At 39.2% G+C, this 17,851-nt stretch overlaps 1 protein-coding gene across 5 annotated transcripts in view; it reads left to right on the forward strand.

Moving 5' to 3' along the window:
- The window catches only part of Plekhh2 (pleckstrin homology, MyTH4 and FERM domain containing H2), a 121,154-nt gene that overhangs the window by 41,609 nt on the left and 61,694 nt on the right, over window positions 1-17,851 (forward strand). For all 5 annotated transcript variants that reach the window (XM_023711228.1, XM_023711231.1, XM_023711227.1 and 2 more), the window contains 7 exons: window positions 1,189-1,272; window positions 2,643-2,724; window positions 7,001-7,186; window positions 9,895-10,850; window positions 13,790-13,865; window positions 15,127-15,221; window positions 15,816-15,957. In XM_023711228.1, the coding sequence (XP_023566996.1) occupies window positions 1,189-1,272; window positions 2,643-2,724; window positions 7,001-7,186; window positions 9,895-10,850; window positions 13,790-13,865; window positions 15,127-15,221; window positions 15,816-15,957 (1,621 nt within the window). The remainder of the gene's footprint in view (window positions 1-1,188; window positions 1,273-2,642; window positions 2,725-7,000; window positions 7,187-9,894; window positions 10,851-13,789; window positions 13,866-15,126; window positions 15,222-15,815; window positions 15,958-17,851) is intronic.

Below are 17,851 nucleotides of genomic sequence, written 5' to 3' on the forward strand. Positions count from 1 at the left end.
CTTTGCTTTATATTGGAGATGTTGATAGCATATTTATGTTTGATACAAATCTTTCTGCTTAGATTGTGTGCATTATTTTATACTAGTGAGATCCAGTAGAATATTTAATTTTAAATTTTATTATAAAAATTGCATTATTGGGGCTGGGGAGATAGCTCAGAGGCATAAGCACCTACCTGGCAAGCAGAAGGACCTGAGTTCGAATTCCAGCCCCTCATGCCATGCGGTATGAGCCCTGGATCCCTGGGCACCCACCGTGTGGCCCCAGGACTGGGAGTGGTGGCACATGCCTGTAATCCCAGTGCTTGGGAGGTTGAGACAGGAGGATCTCTTTGAGTTCAAGACCAGCCTGGGTGCTACAAAAGTGAACACAAGGCCAGACCGAACTGCACAGTGAGACCCTGTCTCAGAAAAATTGCATTATGGTTCTTTACTTAGGTAGCTAACATCATTTCAATATGAGGACTCTGAAATTTTGCTAAATACACATTGTTCTTTTTTTTTTTTTTTCTTTTATGGTGCTGAGCACTGAACCTCGGGCCTTTTGCATGCAAGCCACATTCCCAGCCCCACATTGTTCATTTTTTTAAAAAAGTCCCCGTGACCATGACCAGATTTTAAGGTTGGTAAACAGAGCTGGAGTTTGTCAGTACTGATTTTTCTAGGCTTTTAGGAGCTGCTGTTGGGGGGATGGTGAGAGAGCTCAGTGGTATAAGTGCAGGGTCCTGAATTCAATCCCCGGTACCGTAAAAATAAATAAACAAATATTAAAAAAATAAAAACTGTTTGAGAGAGAAAATAGTCACATTCCTGAGGAACTCCTGTTCTCTCCCTTATAGGGCTGACCCTAATCTGCTTTAGAATTGGTTTGTTGATGTAGCTAGTATTTGATTTCGGTATACAATTATCCAGAGAAAGAGAAGTTGATCCACTACTGATACTTGTATACACCTTTTTGGTTTCTTCTTGTCTCTTCTCGATAATTTTTCCCTATTAAAAATCTGTTTTGTAAAATATTCCTGAATAAAAGAAATACTCCTGAGTTAAAAAAAATCTTTTGTAATCTGGAAGCAGATGTGTTAATTTAGAAACAGGTTTTAAGTAGATTTACTTTGCATATTTAGAATATAAAATTTCCAGATCACTGAGCTAATGTTTGAACTAAACAAACTGCTAATGTTGTTTCAGAAGCAAATAAGAATACAAGAAGCTAAAATAATAGAAGAGAAGGCAGCTAAAATCAAGGAATGGGTAACGGTAAAACTAAATGAGGTATTTATTTCTTATGTATTTTTGCTTGTCTTTATTTTTTATTTCTTTTGAACAGATATGTCATCAAAATATATGATAATGCCAAGTGAAACAAAAAATTCTGATTGATGTGTGGTGGTGCTGTCTTTTGGTAAACTTGAGATAGGTAGCTTTTGTTTTAATACTCATTGCATTTCTAAAATAAAAACTGATAGACTCATAATGATCAGTGTAAGTAGTCTCACTCTAACTGGTTAATTTTAGGGGCTGGGGAGACAGCTCAGTGGAGTAAGTGCTTTCCTGGCAAGCTTAAGGGCCCAAGTTCAATACCTGGTTCTGCCAAAAAAAAAAAAAAAAAAAAAAGCTTCCAGTTAGTTAATTTTAGTTCTAATTAGGTAATTTTAAATAATCATAGTTCATATATGTGTATATCATAAAATTATTGTGCTCAGTATTTTAGAAGCAAAGATTAAATGCTGAAAAACTTTGGTTAAAAATACTTTTACATGGCCAAGCAATGGCCGTGACTCATCCACATGGCTGCACTGATAAAGGTTCTACAATCTGAGGTACAGGATCTCAGGACAAATCCTGAGGGCATTTCACTGACCTTCTCAGACCAAAAAGCTACAACTCTTGTTGCATAGGTCCTGCTTTACCTTGGTCTTAACCATCCAGCAGAAAAGTATGAAGACGAAATTATAAGAAATAAAGCCATGCTGTTATGTTGAGCTGTGGGGGACTCAGGTCAATAATTTCTGACATTGCCAGTTAAACAGAAGACCCAACGCTATTATGGGCTACTGGACTCTTTTAGAATATTTTGCTAAGTTTACACACCTATAATATTCAATAACGGAACTTAGAAAAAATGGGGCATACAGATGAATGTCCATTTTGTATCTGTGTATTCAAAGAGGTTGGGATAGATATATACTTACATTCTCTTAATGAATAGAATGATTTGTTCTAATGATGTTTGTAAATAGGATCACAAGTCCGCATCTTGTACAGCAATTAACCACTAAGAAGAATATATGCAGTGTATTATTTGTTGAAACTGTACTTCCGATTTGATTTGAAACTGTCTCATTGCTATCTGTTTATCAATAAAACTTTGAAAAAAAATTTAAGAAAATTAAAAAAAAATACTTTTACATTTAAAAAAATTCATAGGGTGAAAACATTTAAAATTCTCAGTTCTAGAAAAGTAGGTATTGATGCCATGACTATTTAAGTTCGTAGCCTATACCGATAAATTCATCTATGTTCTTGTCATTTTTAATATTTTACTTGCATATAGAATAATACCATTAACATTTTGTAACATAATTTATTATACATTTTAGAATGTTATCCCTATGTAAAAGAATATCTCTGTGTCCTTTTAGCTAGAATTGGAGAATCAGAATCTTCGTTTGATCAATGAAAAGCAAACTGAAGAGATAAGAGCAATACAGTCAAAACTACAAGGTACAAATTTTGTCATTAAGGTAGCGTAATTGGATTTATTGGACTGTATAGGCCTTTACAATCTTTTTTTTGGTGTTTTAAAGACTTAATTATGAACATCATGTAAGAAATGATTGCCATGAAATAAAAGAGAATATCTAAACAAACCAGAATCCTGCACTCAAGTGAATGTTGGCCTGAAAGAGGAAGACAAAAAGAGGTAGGACTAGTGATGTAGGCGCACCAAATTGGCCATTACATCAATCAGAAAAACATGACCACATATTTATTTTGCCTCTTTCTGTTCTAGAAAGACATTCCATTTGTCCCATTTTTTAGAACTGTACTAAGTCCCAGAGCCCAGTTTTTACTCTTTTTATTTTATTTTATTTTTATTTTTGGCAGTACCAGGGATTGAACTCAGGACCTTGTGCTTGCCAGGCAGGTGCTTATGCCGCTGAGCTGTCTCCCCAGCTACTCAGAGTCCAGTTTTTAAAAAGTACTGTATGTTGCTGTTAGCCTAAAAGGCCAGAGATCGTGGGCAGTGGGTGCCAGGCCCTATTGGTGATGCCACTTTGGTCTTTTCCAGCAGTGTAACACGACATCTCCTTGTTTTCTTGAAAAAATACAGAGCCCTTGTTAAGCTAGATAGTAGGTGAGATGCCTTTAAAGTGTGTATATCAAAAATGTAAGGCAGTTTGAACTTTGGCCACAGAAAGAGAATAGTTCCTTCAAGTAGGGGCCAGGAAGTCTTGCATATGTATGATACAATTATACACTGAGGACTTTGGAGAAAGCTTCTTGGCTTCACACACTCCACGTCACTGAACTTGGCATTCTGAGGGCAAGTGTGGCGCACTTTTATGTGTTGTTATGACTGAGCTGGTAGTTGTCAAATGTTTTATCACCAGTGTTCTAATCTTTTCCCCATTTGGGTTTTCTGGATAAGGAGTTGAATCCTGACAAGTGGGAGAGTCCGCTGATAATTGATGAATAACTGAAGAACATCAAGAGAAAGCTTGACCTATTTAAACAGACACTGCTGGGTGTGGTGGCACATGCCTATATTCCCAGAATTCAGAAGGGTTTCTGTGAGTCTGGGTTACGATAGGGAGGGGGTCAGCCTGAATTGCACAGTGAGACCCTGTCTCAAAAAGAAATTTAAAAATTAAAAAAAAAAGAGATACTTCCTTAGTTTTTTTTAAAAAATTATTTTTATGTATTTAGTACAAGGTGTACAGGGTCTCCCTGTACAAATTGGACTTGTAGTGATCCTCCTGTTTTTCAGCCCCCCCAAGCGCTGGGATTATAGGCGTGTACCACTGTGCCCAGTCCCATTCGCCATCTCAGTACGCCCCAGGGGCAGGGCCAGCACGGCAGGCCAGGGTGCAAACCCTAGTCCCTGTGTCTTCCTAAGCAGGCACTTTAATCCACTGAGCTATTTGGCCAGCCTTCTTCAAGCCATAGTTTTTTTTTTATATATATAATTTTTGATTAATTACAAATCTTAAATCCAAAGCAATGTTTGTCATTCTTAAAATAATTCACAAGAGGGGCCGGGGAGATGGCTCAGTGGAATAAGCGCTTCTCTGGCAAGCATAAGGGTCTGAGTTCAATCCCTGGTTCCACAAAAAAAATAATAATAATAATAATTCACAAGAATATTTTATAAGCTCTAAGGTCAATTTTCAAAACATCAAAATTGCTAATATTGTTAAGCTGAACATTTAGTCTTCATTATAGATTAACACTTTTTAATGGAACTTACTTCACTGAAGGAAATACTCTATACTTGTACTATCCAAAGTGATGGTCACTAGTCATATGTGACTGTTAAACATTTGAAGTATAATTAGTACAAATGAAGAACTATGTTTTAAATTTCACTGAACTTGAATGGATTGAAAGTTACATAGTCCTATGTTGGTAGTGGCCATATTGAGCAGCACAGCTGGATGTCAGTGAATAACTTGAAAAGAGATAATAGTTTGCATGTTTTAGCTTTAGGTATATCAGCTTTTTTAAAAATCAGGTACTGATTTTCAACTTCTGCTTTCTATCATGTATTTTTACAGTAATTGAGATTCTTACAGCCTGAGTATTCTGAGCATAATTTTATGAGATGAATAAATTCTTTGCATTTTCCAATGCATTGAGGTTACTTCCTATGTAACTTCAAAGCCTAAGGATGAGTGGTAAAACTACTCTTGGATAGCGATGTTCTTTTGGTACCTGTTCTACTGATCACCACTCAAGTGTACACTGAATTGAAGAGCTAAATCCAGGGGGCCAAGGATATAGCTCAGTGGCATAAGCACCAGCCTTGTGAGCATAAGGTCCTGAGTTCAATGCCCGGTACTGAAAAAAAAAAAAAATGTATCTGGATGAAGAGCTAAATCCAGGAGGATGTATGTGTTACTCATGCTTATGGGACACATGCCCCAGGAAAGAGACATTCAGATTTCATTTAGCAATAGAACCTTTTATATTTTTTTCTAAAGAATCTGAATAAATAAGGCAGGTACAAAACCAGTGTTGGGTGACAGGTCCAGACTTTGGCACTTACCTTTTATTCCTTTGAAACGCTTCCACCAAGCCCTGGGGTCTTACCAAATGCATTGGAAAAATACTGGTGTGGTTGGAATAGCGTGGGCTTTGAAGTCGACTTTTGTACTATACTATTTCATGACTGTTTATCTCCAGAACAATTTTTTGCATTAGTATACTTGTGGCTAGAGTGCTTTCTTGATTTCATGCAGGAGTATATGTAATTGTTCATTATGGGATAGTTTGCCTATTGCATATTAATTAATACTCACTTGCTATCACTTCCTTCACATATATGATGGGAAATAGATGCTGCATAGTTGATTTAGGGTCCTATATTTAAAGTTTCAGGACTTTGTGATAGTAATCCTCTTTGAAAAAGATTGAAGATACTATGTCCACTCTTTAAAAAAGATTTTTATATTCCCTATTATTCTTGTCTTGCAATTCTGGTCTTCATTGGCAGTCTCTTAGATTTTATAGACTAAATGGCATTGATCCTAGGTTAGGTTTGGACAGGAATAGTGTAGTACTTTAATACTACTAATAATATAGTACTTAAAAAATACGCATTTGCAGTTATTTCTCAGTATTGATGAGGAAATTTGTGCCAGAGCTCTGGTGGTTACCAGCATATCAGAATGCAATCCCTTAGAAAACTGGGCATTGTGGTACACGCTTGTAATCCAGGCACTCAGGAGACTGAGGCAGGGGGATTGCCATGAATTTGTGGCCAGCCTAGATTACATAGCAAGACCTTGTCTCAAAAAAAAAAAGAAAAAAACACCACTATCAAGTCTGTTAGATAAAATGGCATACAACCTTAAATACATCTGCTTATAACTTTAAATCATCTCTAGATTCCTTGTAATACTTGATACAATGTATATATTTATACTACTGTACTGTTTAGTAAAGAATAAGAAATCATAAGAGTATATATGTCATCTTTTTTTCTGAATATATTTAGTCTGTACTACTGTAGAAATTGTTCTACTCAGTTGTCAGTTTCTACTTAACCCTTTGGTGCTCCCCCAGAGTTAAGAATTTCCTTGGAAACTTTTGTTACTGGACTCGCCATCCTTTTGACTTAATAAGAAGTTGTGTTCAGACTCCTAGAGATAAATTAAACGAATGATTAGACCCTGGCCTAATCACTCCAATGGCGATCTAAGCCCCAGCACTTTTCCTAAAGAGGTGATTAAGGTTCTCTATGTTGTGCACACCAAAAACAGCAGCCTCCACCTGCCTTTTTCTCATTGCTGAAAACTAGGATAAGCAGAAGTCATTAGAGTGGTCAGATGACATCCCAGTGGTAACCTAGGCTTCCTTTGGTTGTTCTAGTAACCAGTCCCACAGGCCCTTTTCCTCACAGTTAGTAGTGTTTCTACACTAATTTTATTCTGTGCTTAGATGATATCTACCAATACCTCACTTTTTTAGAAGCTGTAACTCTAGTTATTTATAACGTGCTTTTAGTTGTGTATTTTTGCTTTTGCTTGAGAACTACTACTCAAAGGGATTAAATGCTTTTCTCCCTAATTTCAAATATATTAGCATTCCAAGTATGTAAAATATTTTAAGTGTAGACCTACAATTCCCAACACTGAGACTTCCGTGCAACTGTGTATCAATTTAACAGACATTTTTCTGGTATAGTGATTTGTGTACATTATTATATGCTTTGATTCTACGTTTAACAAATGGCTATAAAACAATGAAATATTCATTTTGATTAATGACTTTTCAGAAGTTCAAGGGAAGAAGTTGTCTGCTGTCTCTACACCAAAACTTTTGGAAGGGCAACGTCTGAGCAGTTTGACATTTGGGTGCTTTCTATCACGAGCAAGGAGTCCTCCTCAGATAGTAAAATGTGAGGAAATAAGCAAGCTATCATCTAAAAAACCTGAATTCACGGAAGGAAAACACACAGAAGGTACTTAAGGACCATATCAATTTACTTTGATTTCTTTAAAAAAAAAAAAAAAAAAAAAAAAAAAGGAAAAATCGTTCACTAAGATTAATCCAAATATAGCTTAATTTTTTTCCTGAAAACTGGGTGCTTTATGAGAACATATAAAAAAGGCAATATCTAGTTATTTTAAACCTTGTATCATATCTTATATGTCACTTACTTTGTGTCTTCTGAGCATTTCCCCACCTTAACTAATTTCCCAATCTTAATACTTTTCTTTTTATTATTATGTTACTTTTTTTAAATTTTGGTAAGGGTCTACAGGGTCTCACTACACAGATCAGACTTGTAGTGATCCTCCTGTTTTTAGCCTCCCGAGCACTGGGATTACAGGCCCAGTTTCATTCGCTGTCTCAGCGGTCTCAGCACGCCCTGGAGGTGGGGCTGGCGCAGCATACTGGGTATTGAACCCTGGCCACTGAGTCTGCCTAAGCAGGCATTTTAATCCGCTGAGCTATTTGACCGGCCCCCTTAATACTTTTCCTGCAGCAGGTAGAATAGTTGAAATTTTTAGTTTTTCAATTCTACAATTTTTTTTTTTTTTTTGGCAGAACCGGGAATTGAACTCAGGCCCTTGCACTTGCCAGGGAAGCGCTTCTCCTCTGAGCCATCTCTCCAGCCCTCTACAATTATTTTACCTGAGTTTCAGATTAGAACTATGCATTTTTATTCATGACAATTTTAAAATAACCTAACAATAAACATGAAATTAATTATTGTCTAGCAAACTTTTAAAAAAAAATTAACACCAGGGGATAACTTAGTAAGTTTTAAATTGCCCTATGTTGCTTTAAAGAGGTGAATATTTGTTTTAATATTTGCCTTGTCTAGGGGCTGGGGAGATGGCTCAGTGGAATAAATGCTTCCCAGACAAGCACAAGGGCCTGAGTTCAATATCCCAGTTCTGCCACCAAAAAAAAAAAAATAATAATAATAATAATAATATTTGCCTTGTCCTATGTGCAGATTTCTACTCTTTTTCAATTTTTTTTTCTTTCAATTGCACAGCCTCTAAATTTTGCTTTGTTGTGAAGCTGCTGGGGTTTTTTGTTTGTTTTAAGCTGCTGGTTTTTACATTTGTGGTATAATCCTTTTTATTGGCTTTTCCCAAATATTTTAGAGAGACTTGAGTTTAGCACTTATCTATTTGCAGTCCCAGTTTTCTTCCTGCAAAGAAGGAAAAATGGTAGCTCTAAAAGTTGTCTTTCTGGCTGGTTGTGATATTCCGTGAAGCGCATCAGAAAGTTGCCTGGCTGCTCACTTCCTTGCCTTGGCTTGGATTTTATTTTCTTTTTCAAGAAGTCATTTTCATTTTCTCCCACTGATAGGTGAACACAGCTGAAGTTGCTTACGCAAAGCTTTGGCTCACTTGAAAATTTAACAAGCTGCCTGATAATGAAATTTTAGAATGCTCGTTCAGTTGCTCATTCCTCAATTGTAAAGATCAAACTTGCTTTCAAAATTTAGTTTCTATTCTTTAAAGTTTAATTCACTAGGGCCGGCCAGATAGCTCAGTGGACTAAATCACCTGCTTAGGGTTTGAGCCACGGCGTTCCGTGCCGGCCCCATGCCTGGGGCACACTGAGTTGGCGATTGAGACTGGGCATGATGGCACATGCCTGCAATCCCAGCACTTGGGAGGCTGCACTCTGAGTCTGATCTATGTAGTGAGACCCTGTACACACTGTAGACCCTGCTCAAAATTCATAAATAAATAAATAAAGTTTAATTCACTGTTTATGAAAACAGTACTGCATTCTACTCTGTGATAAATAAAAATAAGCCATATCTAAAAGCACTTTTTTTTTTTAAATTTTTTTTAACATTTATTTATTTAGTGTGTGTGTGTGTGTGTGTGTGTGTGACCAGCTCAGCCCACCAGGGGGCGCGGCTGGCTGGCATGTGGTGCTGGGGGATTGAACCGTGGTCCCTGTGTTTTCCCAAGCTTGTTCCAAGTAGGTGCTTTAGACCACTGAGCCATCTCGCCAGCCCTAAAAACACTTTAAAAGTGTTATAAAAATGCATTTTGTAGCTGTGGTGAACAAAAAGTAGAGCAAGGAAAACTTTTTTCTGTTTCTGTTTTCTTTATGGTTTTGCAAAGCATATATGTTGAGGCTTCAGCACAAAGATTGTTTCTTAAGCTATAGCATTGTGCTTACTATGCTTCTGTTTTATCATAATTTTGAAATTTAGTGGAAAGGGGTGTTGCTGTGTTTTTGAAATTGTACTAATAGTGGTTTGGTTTGGTTTGGTTTTTTGGTGGCTGCTAAGACAGCCTTTGAACTCAGTATGTAGCCCAGGCTGCCCTGGAACTCACAGCAGTCTCCCTGCCTCAGGCTTGCCAGTGCTGAGATTGCAGGACTTGGACTCGGCTGCTTTTTTTTTCATAGTCGAAGTTGCCCTATTTTACATTTTGCTTCTTTTCTTATCCATTTTTCCCCCAACACATTTCTTTGTAAAAAGCATTTTCATTTGATGCAATTATGTAGAAATGTTAGGACTCTGTTTTATGTAAAACTTAGTGTTCAAACTTGTGTTTTAAAAAGACATACAACATAAGGTAAATGTATAATCTTACATAACATTGGAAGTTTTACAGTGTATTTAGAAAATAAATGCATTTTATTATTAAAGGCAACAAGTTAAAATGATGTGTCCTTTTCTGAAAGTGGAAATTCCAGAGAAGTCTGCTGATAACCAAGTTCAGGAAAGCGACAGAGGCCTGAGAACGCTGCATCAGGCCCCTAGCAGCTCAGAACAAAACCGGAAAATGAGAATCAGCTGTGCGACAGATGATGGCACTTCCCAGAATTCTGTGGCTCCTGCGAGTGACTGGAGTTCTGATGAGGAAGATGGGAGCAAAGAGAAACGGAAGTCCAGGTGCACGTCCACCCTGTCCAGCCACACCTCCGAGGAGGGCGTCCAGGGCAGCAGGCTGGGGAGCGAAGCGTACCTCACGGCATCTGATGACAGCAGCTCCGTATTTGAGGAAGAGACTTTTGGCCTAAAGAGGCCAGAACACAAGAAGCTGTATTCTTGGCAACAGGAGGCCCAGTGGAAAGCTCAGAACAGTCTTCTTGCAAAGGGAAGTTCGGAGTCAAAGAAGAAGGAGCAAGACAGTTCCTCGGATGAACTCAGTAAAAGATTTCAATCCCAGAGGTTGGATTATTCGTCCTCATCTAGTGAGGCCAACACTCCAAGCCCAATTCTGACTCCTGCTTTAGCTCCAAAGCATCCCAGCTTGCTCCCTGGAAAAGGAGTGTCAGCAGTGCCTGCATCACACCTGCCCCCCGCAAAGTTAAGGGTTCCTAACGTTTTCAGTATAAGTGTAGCCCTCGCCAAAAGGCACTTAAGTCAGCCACAGTTAAGTTCTGACAGGATGTTTGGGACCAACAGAAATGCTATAAGCATGATACGACCACTGAGACCTCAGGAAACAGATCTAGATCTGGTTGACTGTGACAGTGAAATTTTAGAGAATATGGACACAAGTTGTGAGGATGGATTATTCTCCTATGACTTTGTAGAGTCTCCAAATTCAGATGACCAGGAAACCTGTGACACAGCCAAGAAGACAGGGGGCAGCAAGCCCCCCACTCCTCCTCTGCACCGGTTTCCCTCTTGGGTAACTATTTTCCTGTGTGGGACACATCTGTGGTGGTTCTTTTCAACATTCACTTTTAGGTTTTATTTCTTTTCCCAGTTTCTTTTCAAATCCAGTTTTGTTCCAAGAATTTCCAGATTCCTGGCTACAATTTTTCCTGCTTTTCTCTCACTGAGTTGTAAGTCAATTGAGAAAACAGATGGAAATCGAAGTATTACATTATTTACTGATAAAAAATGAGTTTTAGAAAATCGGTGAGCATACAGACTTTCTAATGCTGAACTTTGGAATTTGCTAGAATTAGCCCCCCAGGCCCCAGTGCCCTGGATCATCGCAGGCTTCCTTCAGAGAGATGGTGCCCATGTTAGTTACTTTTCTCTTGTTGCTGAGACAAAATACCTGACCCTGAAAATTAAGAAAGAAAAAGTTTATTTAGCTCACATTTGTGGAGGTTTCCCTGTGTAATCAGCCGGCTCCAAGGCAGGGTGGCAGGGTGGCATGGTGCAGGGCAACAGCTCAAGGTGGCAGAAGACAGCAAAAGCAACAAGAGCAGAAGGAAAGACGGGTGGTGGGAGCAGGCCTCTTCCTCCCTTATGTTGTAAGCAGGCTACCACCCGGTAGGGCAGGTGTAGCCTTCACACCATCTCAGTGCTCTTCTCTTGCAGGATGTTTGCAAAGTGAGTGAGCTTGCTGAGTCACTTGATTAAACTTCTAAACTTCTCAAATTGACACAGTGTATCAGTCATTACAGCACTCCTCTAACCTTAGAACCTAGAGACAGGGACAGGTGCTTGTTTCCTGTAGGACAGGAGAGAAGAAAGTTCTGGGCTTTCAGCTATGGAAGACAAAGTGAATATGAAGAAAGATCAGGAGCGCTTAATTCTGTCCCTCCACAAAGAAAACAGTTCAGTGGATGCGAAGTTGGGCTCCTTCGAACCATGATACTTTCATATGATTCTAAACCAGGATCCCTGATTCTTATTGGTCTTATTGTTGTTGTTTTTTAACTTAGTTGTTTTCTTGGTTACATTAAGGGAATTTTGTTTTCTTCCTCCTGTGCTTATAAACCCATTGCTTGAACCCAAGTGTCTTCCTACAGGTCTAGAATAGATGAAAAACTTCTGTGGAGACACTGACCATCACCACAATAATTAGCCCATCAAATAGATGATACTTCTTAGGAGTGTCTATATTGCTAGATTAAAAAAAAAATTCTTCCAATATTTGAAATGAAGTGAATTTGTCTGGCTTGTGGGTTCAAGTTTTTTTTTACATAGTGTCATACTTTAACCACTGGCCTCCAGAGAAACAGCTGGATTGCAGGATTTTTAGGCTTTTATTATTATTTTAAGATTTAGTAAATGCTCTAATTTTAAGCAAATTAGAGAAGCCATGTTTTTCTAGTTTAAATTCAGGCCTTAAGATTTATCTGCTTTTATTCACTTTCAAGAGATTTCATTTCAATAACTACACAAAACTGCCTGTAGTTTATTACTAAATTCTCGATGACTTAAAAAAAAAGATGAAAATTAATTGCATGTGAATCTTTGGAATTTCAATTATGTTACGCTTCAGGCAATAAGAAGTTGAAAGGTTGCATTTTTTTATGTTGAGATTTTCAGAGATTTAAGTTAGGCTTTCAAGTTTGTTTTATTTGGCAAACTGTTTTACTACTTTTTTGCCTTTCTTGCTTCTCTTCCTCTGAAGCAATTCAGACCTGAAAAGGTAGCATTCTTTTTCAGAAGCCTTCCAGGACACTGGCCAAATCTGAGGTCTTATTTCTGTGTTTGTGAGTTAGTTTCAGGTTCCAAGGAAAAGATGTATTCTAGTTACCTCAGCTAACAAATATTTAAGACATAGCCTCTCCTTGAGTTGGATACAACAGTGGCTGTAGTGAGGCAACCTGTGACGCTCCAGGACCTCTGACCGGCAGTCCCTGCTCCAGAGGATCAGCTGCCTCCTCATTTATGCGATCCTCTTTCTACCTGTTTTCTGCGCACCTGCTCTCTCCCACTCTGCCGCACCCTCTTACTGCCTTACTTCGTTAGTCTTTGTCATCAGCCCGCTCTGCCGTTAGTCTCTGTGTACGCATCTCACAACTACCTGCTGAGGGATGCTGCATCTAATTCAGTCAGCTACTCTTCAATCTGAAGTGCTGCTGAGCATCACAGATCTTATGCCATTTACCTCTTGGGTCACTGCCTAGCCTGAAGGAGGATGGCACTGGTGGTCTACAATGCCCTGGTGCAGCCAACTGCACCCAGTTAGACCCATTACAAAAGGCAGGACACCATGATCTGTGGAACCACTGGGAGTCCCTTTTCTCGTGGGGCAAGCGCAGGGTAATACCCTTTCCAGTACCCATTTCAGAGACCTCTCTCAGAAAAAGAGAAAACAAAATAACCTACTTTAGAACAAAACAATATTACAAATTTCAATCCAGTTTTCCAAATCATGTATTATCTGACTCTGCTTTTCTGCTTGATTGAGGTATGTATTGAAATAAGAAGGGGAGAGCATTTAGTGCCAGTCTTGATTTCTGACTTTAAGTTGTTTTTCCTTAACCAAGTTCCAGAATAGTAAAATATTAAAAAGGCATTTATTTGTATTCAGTGATTGTGAATAGTTTCTGACTTCTTGTGAAGCCATTCAAAGTTTTTCTTTAACCACTTTCTAAAATGGTAGAGAACTAAAGATGAATCAGGCTCGATGAATAAGCTTTCTTGTACTTGTTCTTTTTATCTTCAAAAGAATTCAAAAGTCAGGGACAAAGATAAATAATAGAATAACTAATGGATGGGAAAATGTCTGCCATATTATTCTCAAGGGTGTGTTTTATTTATAATAATGCTGTACTCTAAGAATAGTACAGCATTTCATTTATATGAATAAATAAAAATGTAAGTATTGAAAGTAATAATTGCTTTAAATCCCCTCTTCAAATCTCTCTTTTACATCAGGAAGGCAGAATTTATGCTGTAGCCAAATCAGGCATTCGAATGTCTGAGGCCTTCAATATGGAGAATGTTAACAAAAGTAAGTGCTTTTACATGCTATGACATAGGTTAGACCTGAGGACGTTATACTACGTGATAGTATAAAACAAACATAATATAGTGCAAAAAGGCAAATACTGTGGGATCCCACCTTACTGAGGTAGCCGAGGCAGTCAGATTTATGGGATGCAGAGTGGTTAGCTACCTGGGCTGGGGGAGGGATTAAGGGGAGGGGGAATTTCAAATTTTCAAGGGGAAAAATCTCTAGAGACTTGCTCTATAACAGTGGGAATATACTTAACACTACTGAATTGTACACTTTAAAATGTTTAAGATGATAAATTCTCTTCTATGCATTATTTTTTACCACAATGAAAAAGTTTAAAATGTATATGATTTTTGTATTGCTGTTTCATTAGCCAAGTACTTCCCAAATGCCTAAATTCATTGAAATAAATCTAATTATATAATTTTTGAAAAACTTCTTGCTAAGGTTACTGATTTATGTTTTAAAATTGAAATTAATCTTAGTATAGAGGCATAAATCCATTCAACTCTGATACAGACAGTGCCTCACTAAATTTGTATCGGAAAGAAGAAAATGTAGAGAAAAGAATGACATAGTTGCTGTTTAAAAAAATAATAGCTTCAACTTTTGTTATCCCTCTCTACCAAAAACCATACAGAAACAGTATAAACCCATAAGAAATGAAACCTCACAACACAAAACTCTGGAATTAAGGGCTTTTCTTAGGGTCCCTATCCTATCACTCGTCCATTTCTCAGAGGAACTTGGTATTCTCTTCCTTTTCAGCTACCATCTGTTCTCACCATTCAGGAAATGATACTCTAACCTTTCAACTTCAGATTCACTTGATTAAGATTCGTGGTGGTGTCTTCAGAACACATCAGGACAAAGCTCTGAGTAGTTAGCATCTACATAGGTAGTGCTCACTGAGCCCCTCCATAGCTATTTTTACTTCTTTGCAGCCTCAGCGAAGTGCCTGGATAAGCTGAGGAGATCAAATCTGTGGTTCTTGCTCACAAGGCCTTTACAACCTTGCTGGGAAAACAGCACATGAAAATAATGAACCATCTAAAAAAGCAGTCCTTATGTAAGCCCGGAAGTGCTGTAGCTCATAAAGCAGACTGTATAATTAGTAATCACATACATTAGTCCAATTTCTCTTTAATTCGCAATCACATAATTCATAGTCATAAGAAGCAGGCCATGTCCTGGTGAGGAGGGTATGCTTTTTTTTTTTTTCTTCTTCTTTTTTTAACGTTGTTTTCTGTTCCAGGTTCTGCTGCCATGCTTTCCTATACCACGTCCGGACTTTATACATCTCTAATATACAAGAACTTGACAACCCCCGTGTACACAACATTAAAAGGGGTAACTCATCTTTGATGTTAAACGTGTGGTTGTCCTCACCGGGCATCAGGAAAGCTGTTTCTTCACGCTGCAGATTCCATTCGTAACGTCTGACCCAGACTCTCCTTTTGTAGAGAGTTTCAGAAGACTGTGCTAACATATAATAAAACAGAATAATTGGAAAACTCTGGAGAAGATACTCTTCTCAGAGCAGTAAAGGGCTGTTTCCATTGCCATGTGATTCCTGCTTACTCCCCGCCCCAGGCTGTTAATTGTTGAAAGGAAGAAACATTATTAATGATGTAATGGAAAGTCCAAATTTATAAAGGTCTTTGTGTCCGTGCCAGGGCTCTCTTCCTTGCCAGCAATACCTAATTAAGATGAGTCTTGTCAGATACTCACAGTCTTTATGTTTTCAGGAATCTTTTCTAATTGAGCACTGCCTTGCTAATTAAAATTTAGGGTTTGACAACACGACTTCACAATAGTAAAATATGTTCTTGTATTCCTTCCAAAAAATCCCATTCCATGACCTCTTTCTGTAAAACCTTGGACATCTGAAGAGAGAAGTAACTTTAGAGGTGTATACAGAGAGGCTGCTCTGCTTTTCTTTAGAAGGCGACGCAGATAAGTAGCAGCCCCTTCCAGCACGACTCCTCCTCCGAGGATGAGGACGGCTCCTCGTGCAGCTCGCGGGTGTCGGAGTCAGAGCCGCGCAGCCGCAGCGGGCCGGGCAGCCCCCGGGCCCTGAAGCGAGGTGAGCCCCGCGCCGCCGCGCCCCGCGTTTGCTGGGAGCTTGAGCTCCGCGCCGGGTTTTTAAAAAGCATCTAGAAGAACTTGCTTAAAACCATGGTGAAAAGTACATAAGACTGGGCCTGAGATACTGACTTTTTTTTTCTTTACAATACCAGACAAGCCACATATTCGTAAAAGTCTATTTTATTGCCTTGTCTGTAGGAGAGAAATCACTTTACTGTAGGAATAAAGGGAGATCCGTGGCCTAGTTGAGGCTTTCTTTCTTTATATTTGCCTAGTGGAATTTTAGGTAACTTGGAGAATAGATTTGTTTCATTTTGGGCCGAGGAGATGGTTCAGTAATAAGCCCTTGCCTGGCAAGCGCAAGGGCCTGAGTTCAATCCCTGGTTCCACCAAAAAAAAAAAAAAAAAAAAAAAAAAATTGTTTCAGTTAAATGTTTGTATTGTATGTCAGAAAATACATCTGAAATGTGTTGGTTAATCTGATGCTAAACTGGGAACCAACCAGGACTTTACTTGAGGCAGCACCCCGGTTCTGAGCGCCCAGGTCCAGGTGAATCCCGCCATTCCAGGTGAATGACTCTTGTATCAGGAAAGGCTTTGGTGCGACTGTGTGTGTACTTGTTTTCAACCTGTGCTCCAAGGACTGCCCTCAGCGTTCACTGCAGCTGCTAAGCCTTCCTTCGTTTAGTATTTTGGGCCTCTATCAGTTGTCTTGCTTTCATTTTGTCCTCCAATAAGCAGAATTAGGAAATGTCACATTTCACTCAGTATTGTACTGCAGTGGCTCCCCATAGTAGCCATAAGGCCTTTTATTTATTTATGTATTTATGTACGTATTTATTTATTTATTTAGTCTTGGGCTACATCTGTTCCTTACTCTTCTCTTACTGGCTCTGGTCTCCTGGCTCTTTTGTTGTTCAAGGCACACTAGGCATGCTTTTACTGCAGGACCTTTGCACTGGCATGCGCCAGCACACCCGGGGAGGGAAGGGGCAGGGCCAGCGCGGGATGGGGGGCCAGGGATCGAACCCTGGCTCCTGCACTTGCCTGAGCTTTCTCACCGGCTCTCTGGGATATCCTTTTCTTCTGTGCAACTTCCTTTTCTGGTTTCGGAACAGTTTGTTCCTTTTCAGTAAGGATCATCTCATAATAGCAGGGGGAGCTCATGTGTGGATTAATCCAGCCATGAGCTCTATAAGTACAGCGGTGCATCTTGGGTGCTTTGTTCACTGGATATGTTCAATAACCAGAGAATCTACATCTAAACCCTTAAGCTCAGCATTACTCTCTGCATTGTTAAGCATGTGCAGCACAAATTCAGCACTCTTTTTGGGCCACCGACCTTCCGTCCAGCCCACTATTTGGCCAGGGCATACCTACCAACTCCACCATTGTAATGCCAGTTTGGCACACATTGCTTCTTTAATGTGACATCCTTCAGATACTTGGTGGCCTTTTGGATATGCATACCTTGATGGCCTGTGCAGTTTCACACGTGTTCTTAAGTGAATGTGAAGATTTGAGCCTCTTGATTTGCATGCTTTTGTGGGGTTTTCTGGGTTGAGAGTAAGTAGCAAACCATTTTCACAGGTCACCTCAGGCCACTCACAGGGACTAGAATCTATGTTCTGTGGGGCCTAAAATGTGTATGTCCTCTCTGTCGTAGCACCTCGGACAGTGCCTGGCACACCTGCCCAGGGCTGGGAGCTGAGATGGGCCTTCCAGCATTCCTCTGTGTAGCTGTTCTGCTTGCTTTGCACAAATCCTTATCTCTGGGCCTTGGTCTCCTTAGACAGTGAGGGCATTTGCCAGGATAAGCTCTGAGACCCCTAATTTCTGTTATTCCATGAGCAATAAAGATACCACAATTGTTACTTTGAGTTAAATAGGAT

The sequence above is a fragment of the Octodon degus genome, unplaced genomic scaffold (genome assembly GCF_000260255.1).
Source record: "Octodon degus isolate 3935 unplaced genomic scaffold, OctDeg1.0 scaffold00020, whole genome shotgun sequence".
Lineage (NCBI taxonomy): Eukaryota > Metazoa > Chordata > Mammalia > Rodentia > Octodontidae > Octodon > Octodon degus.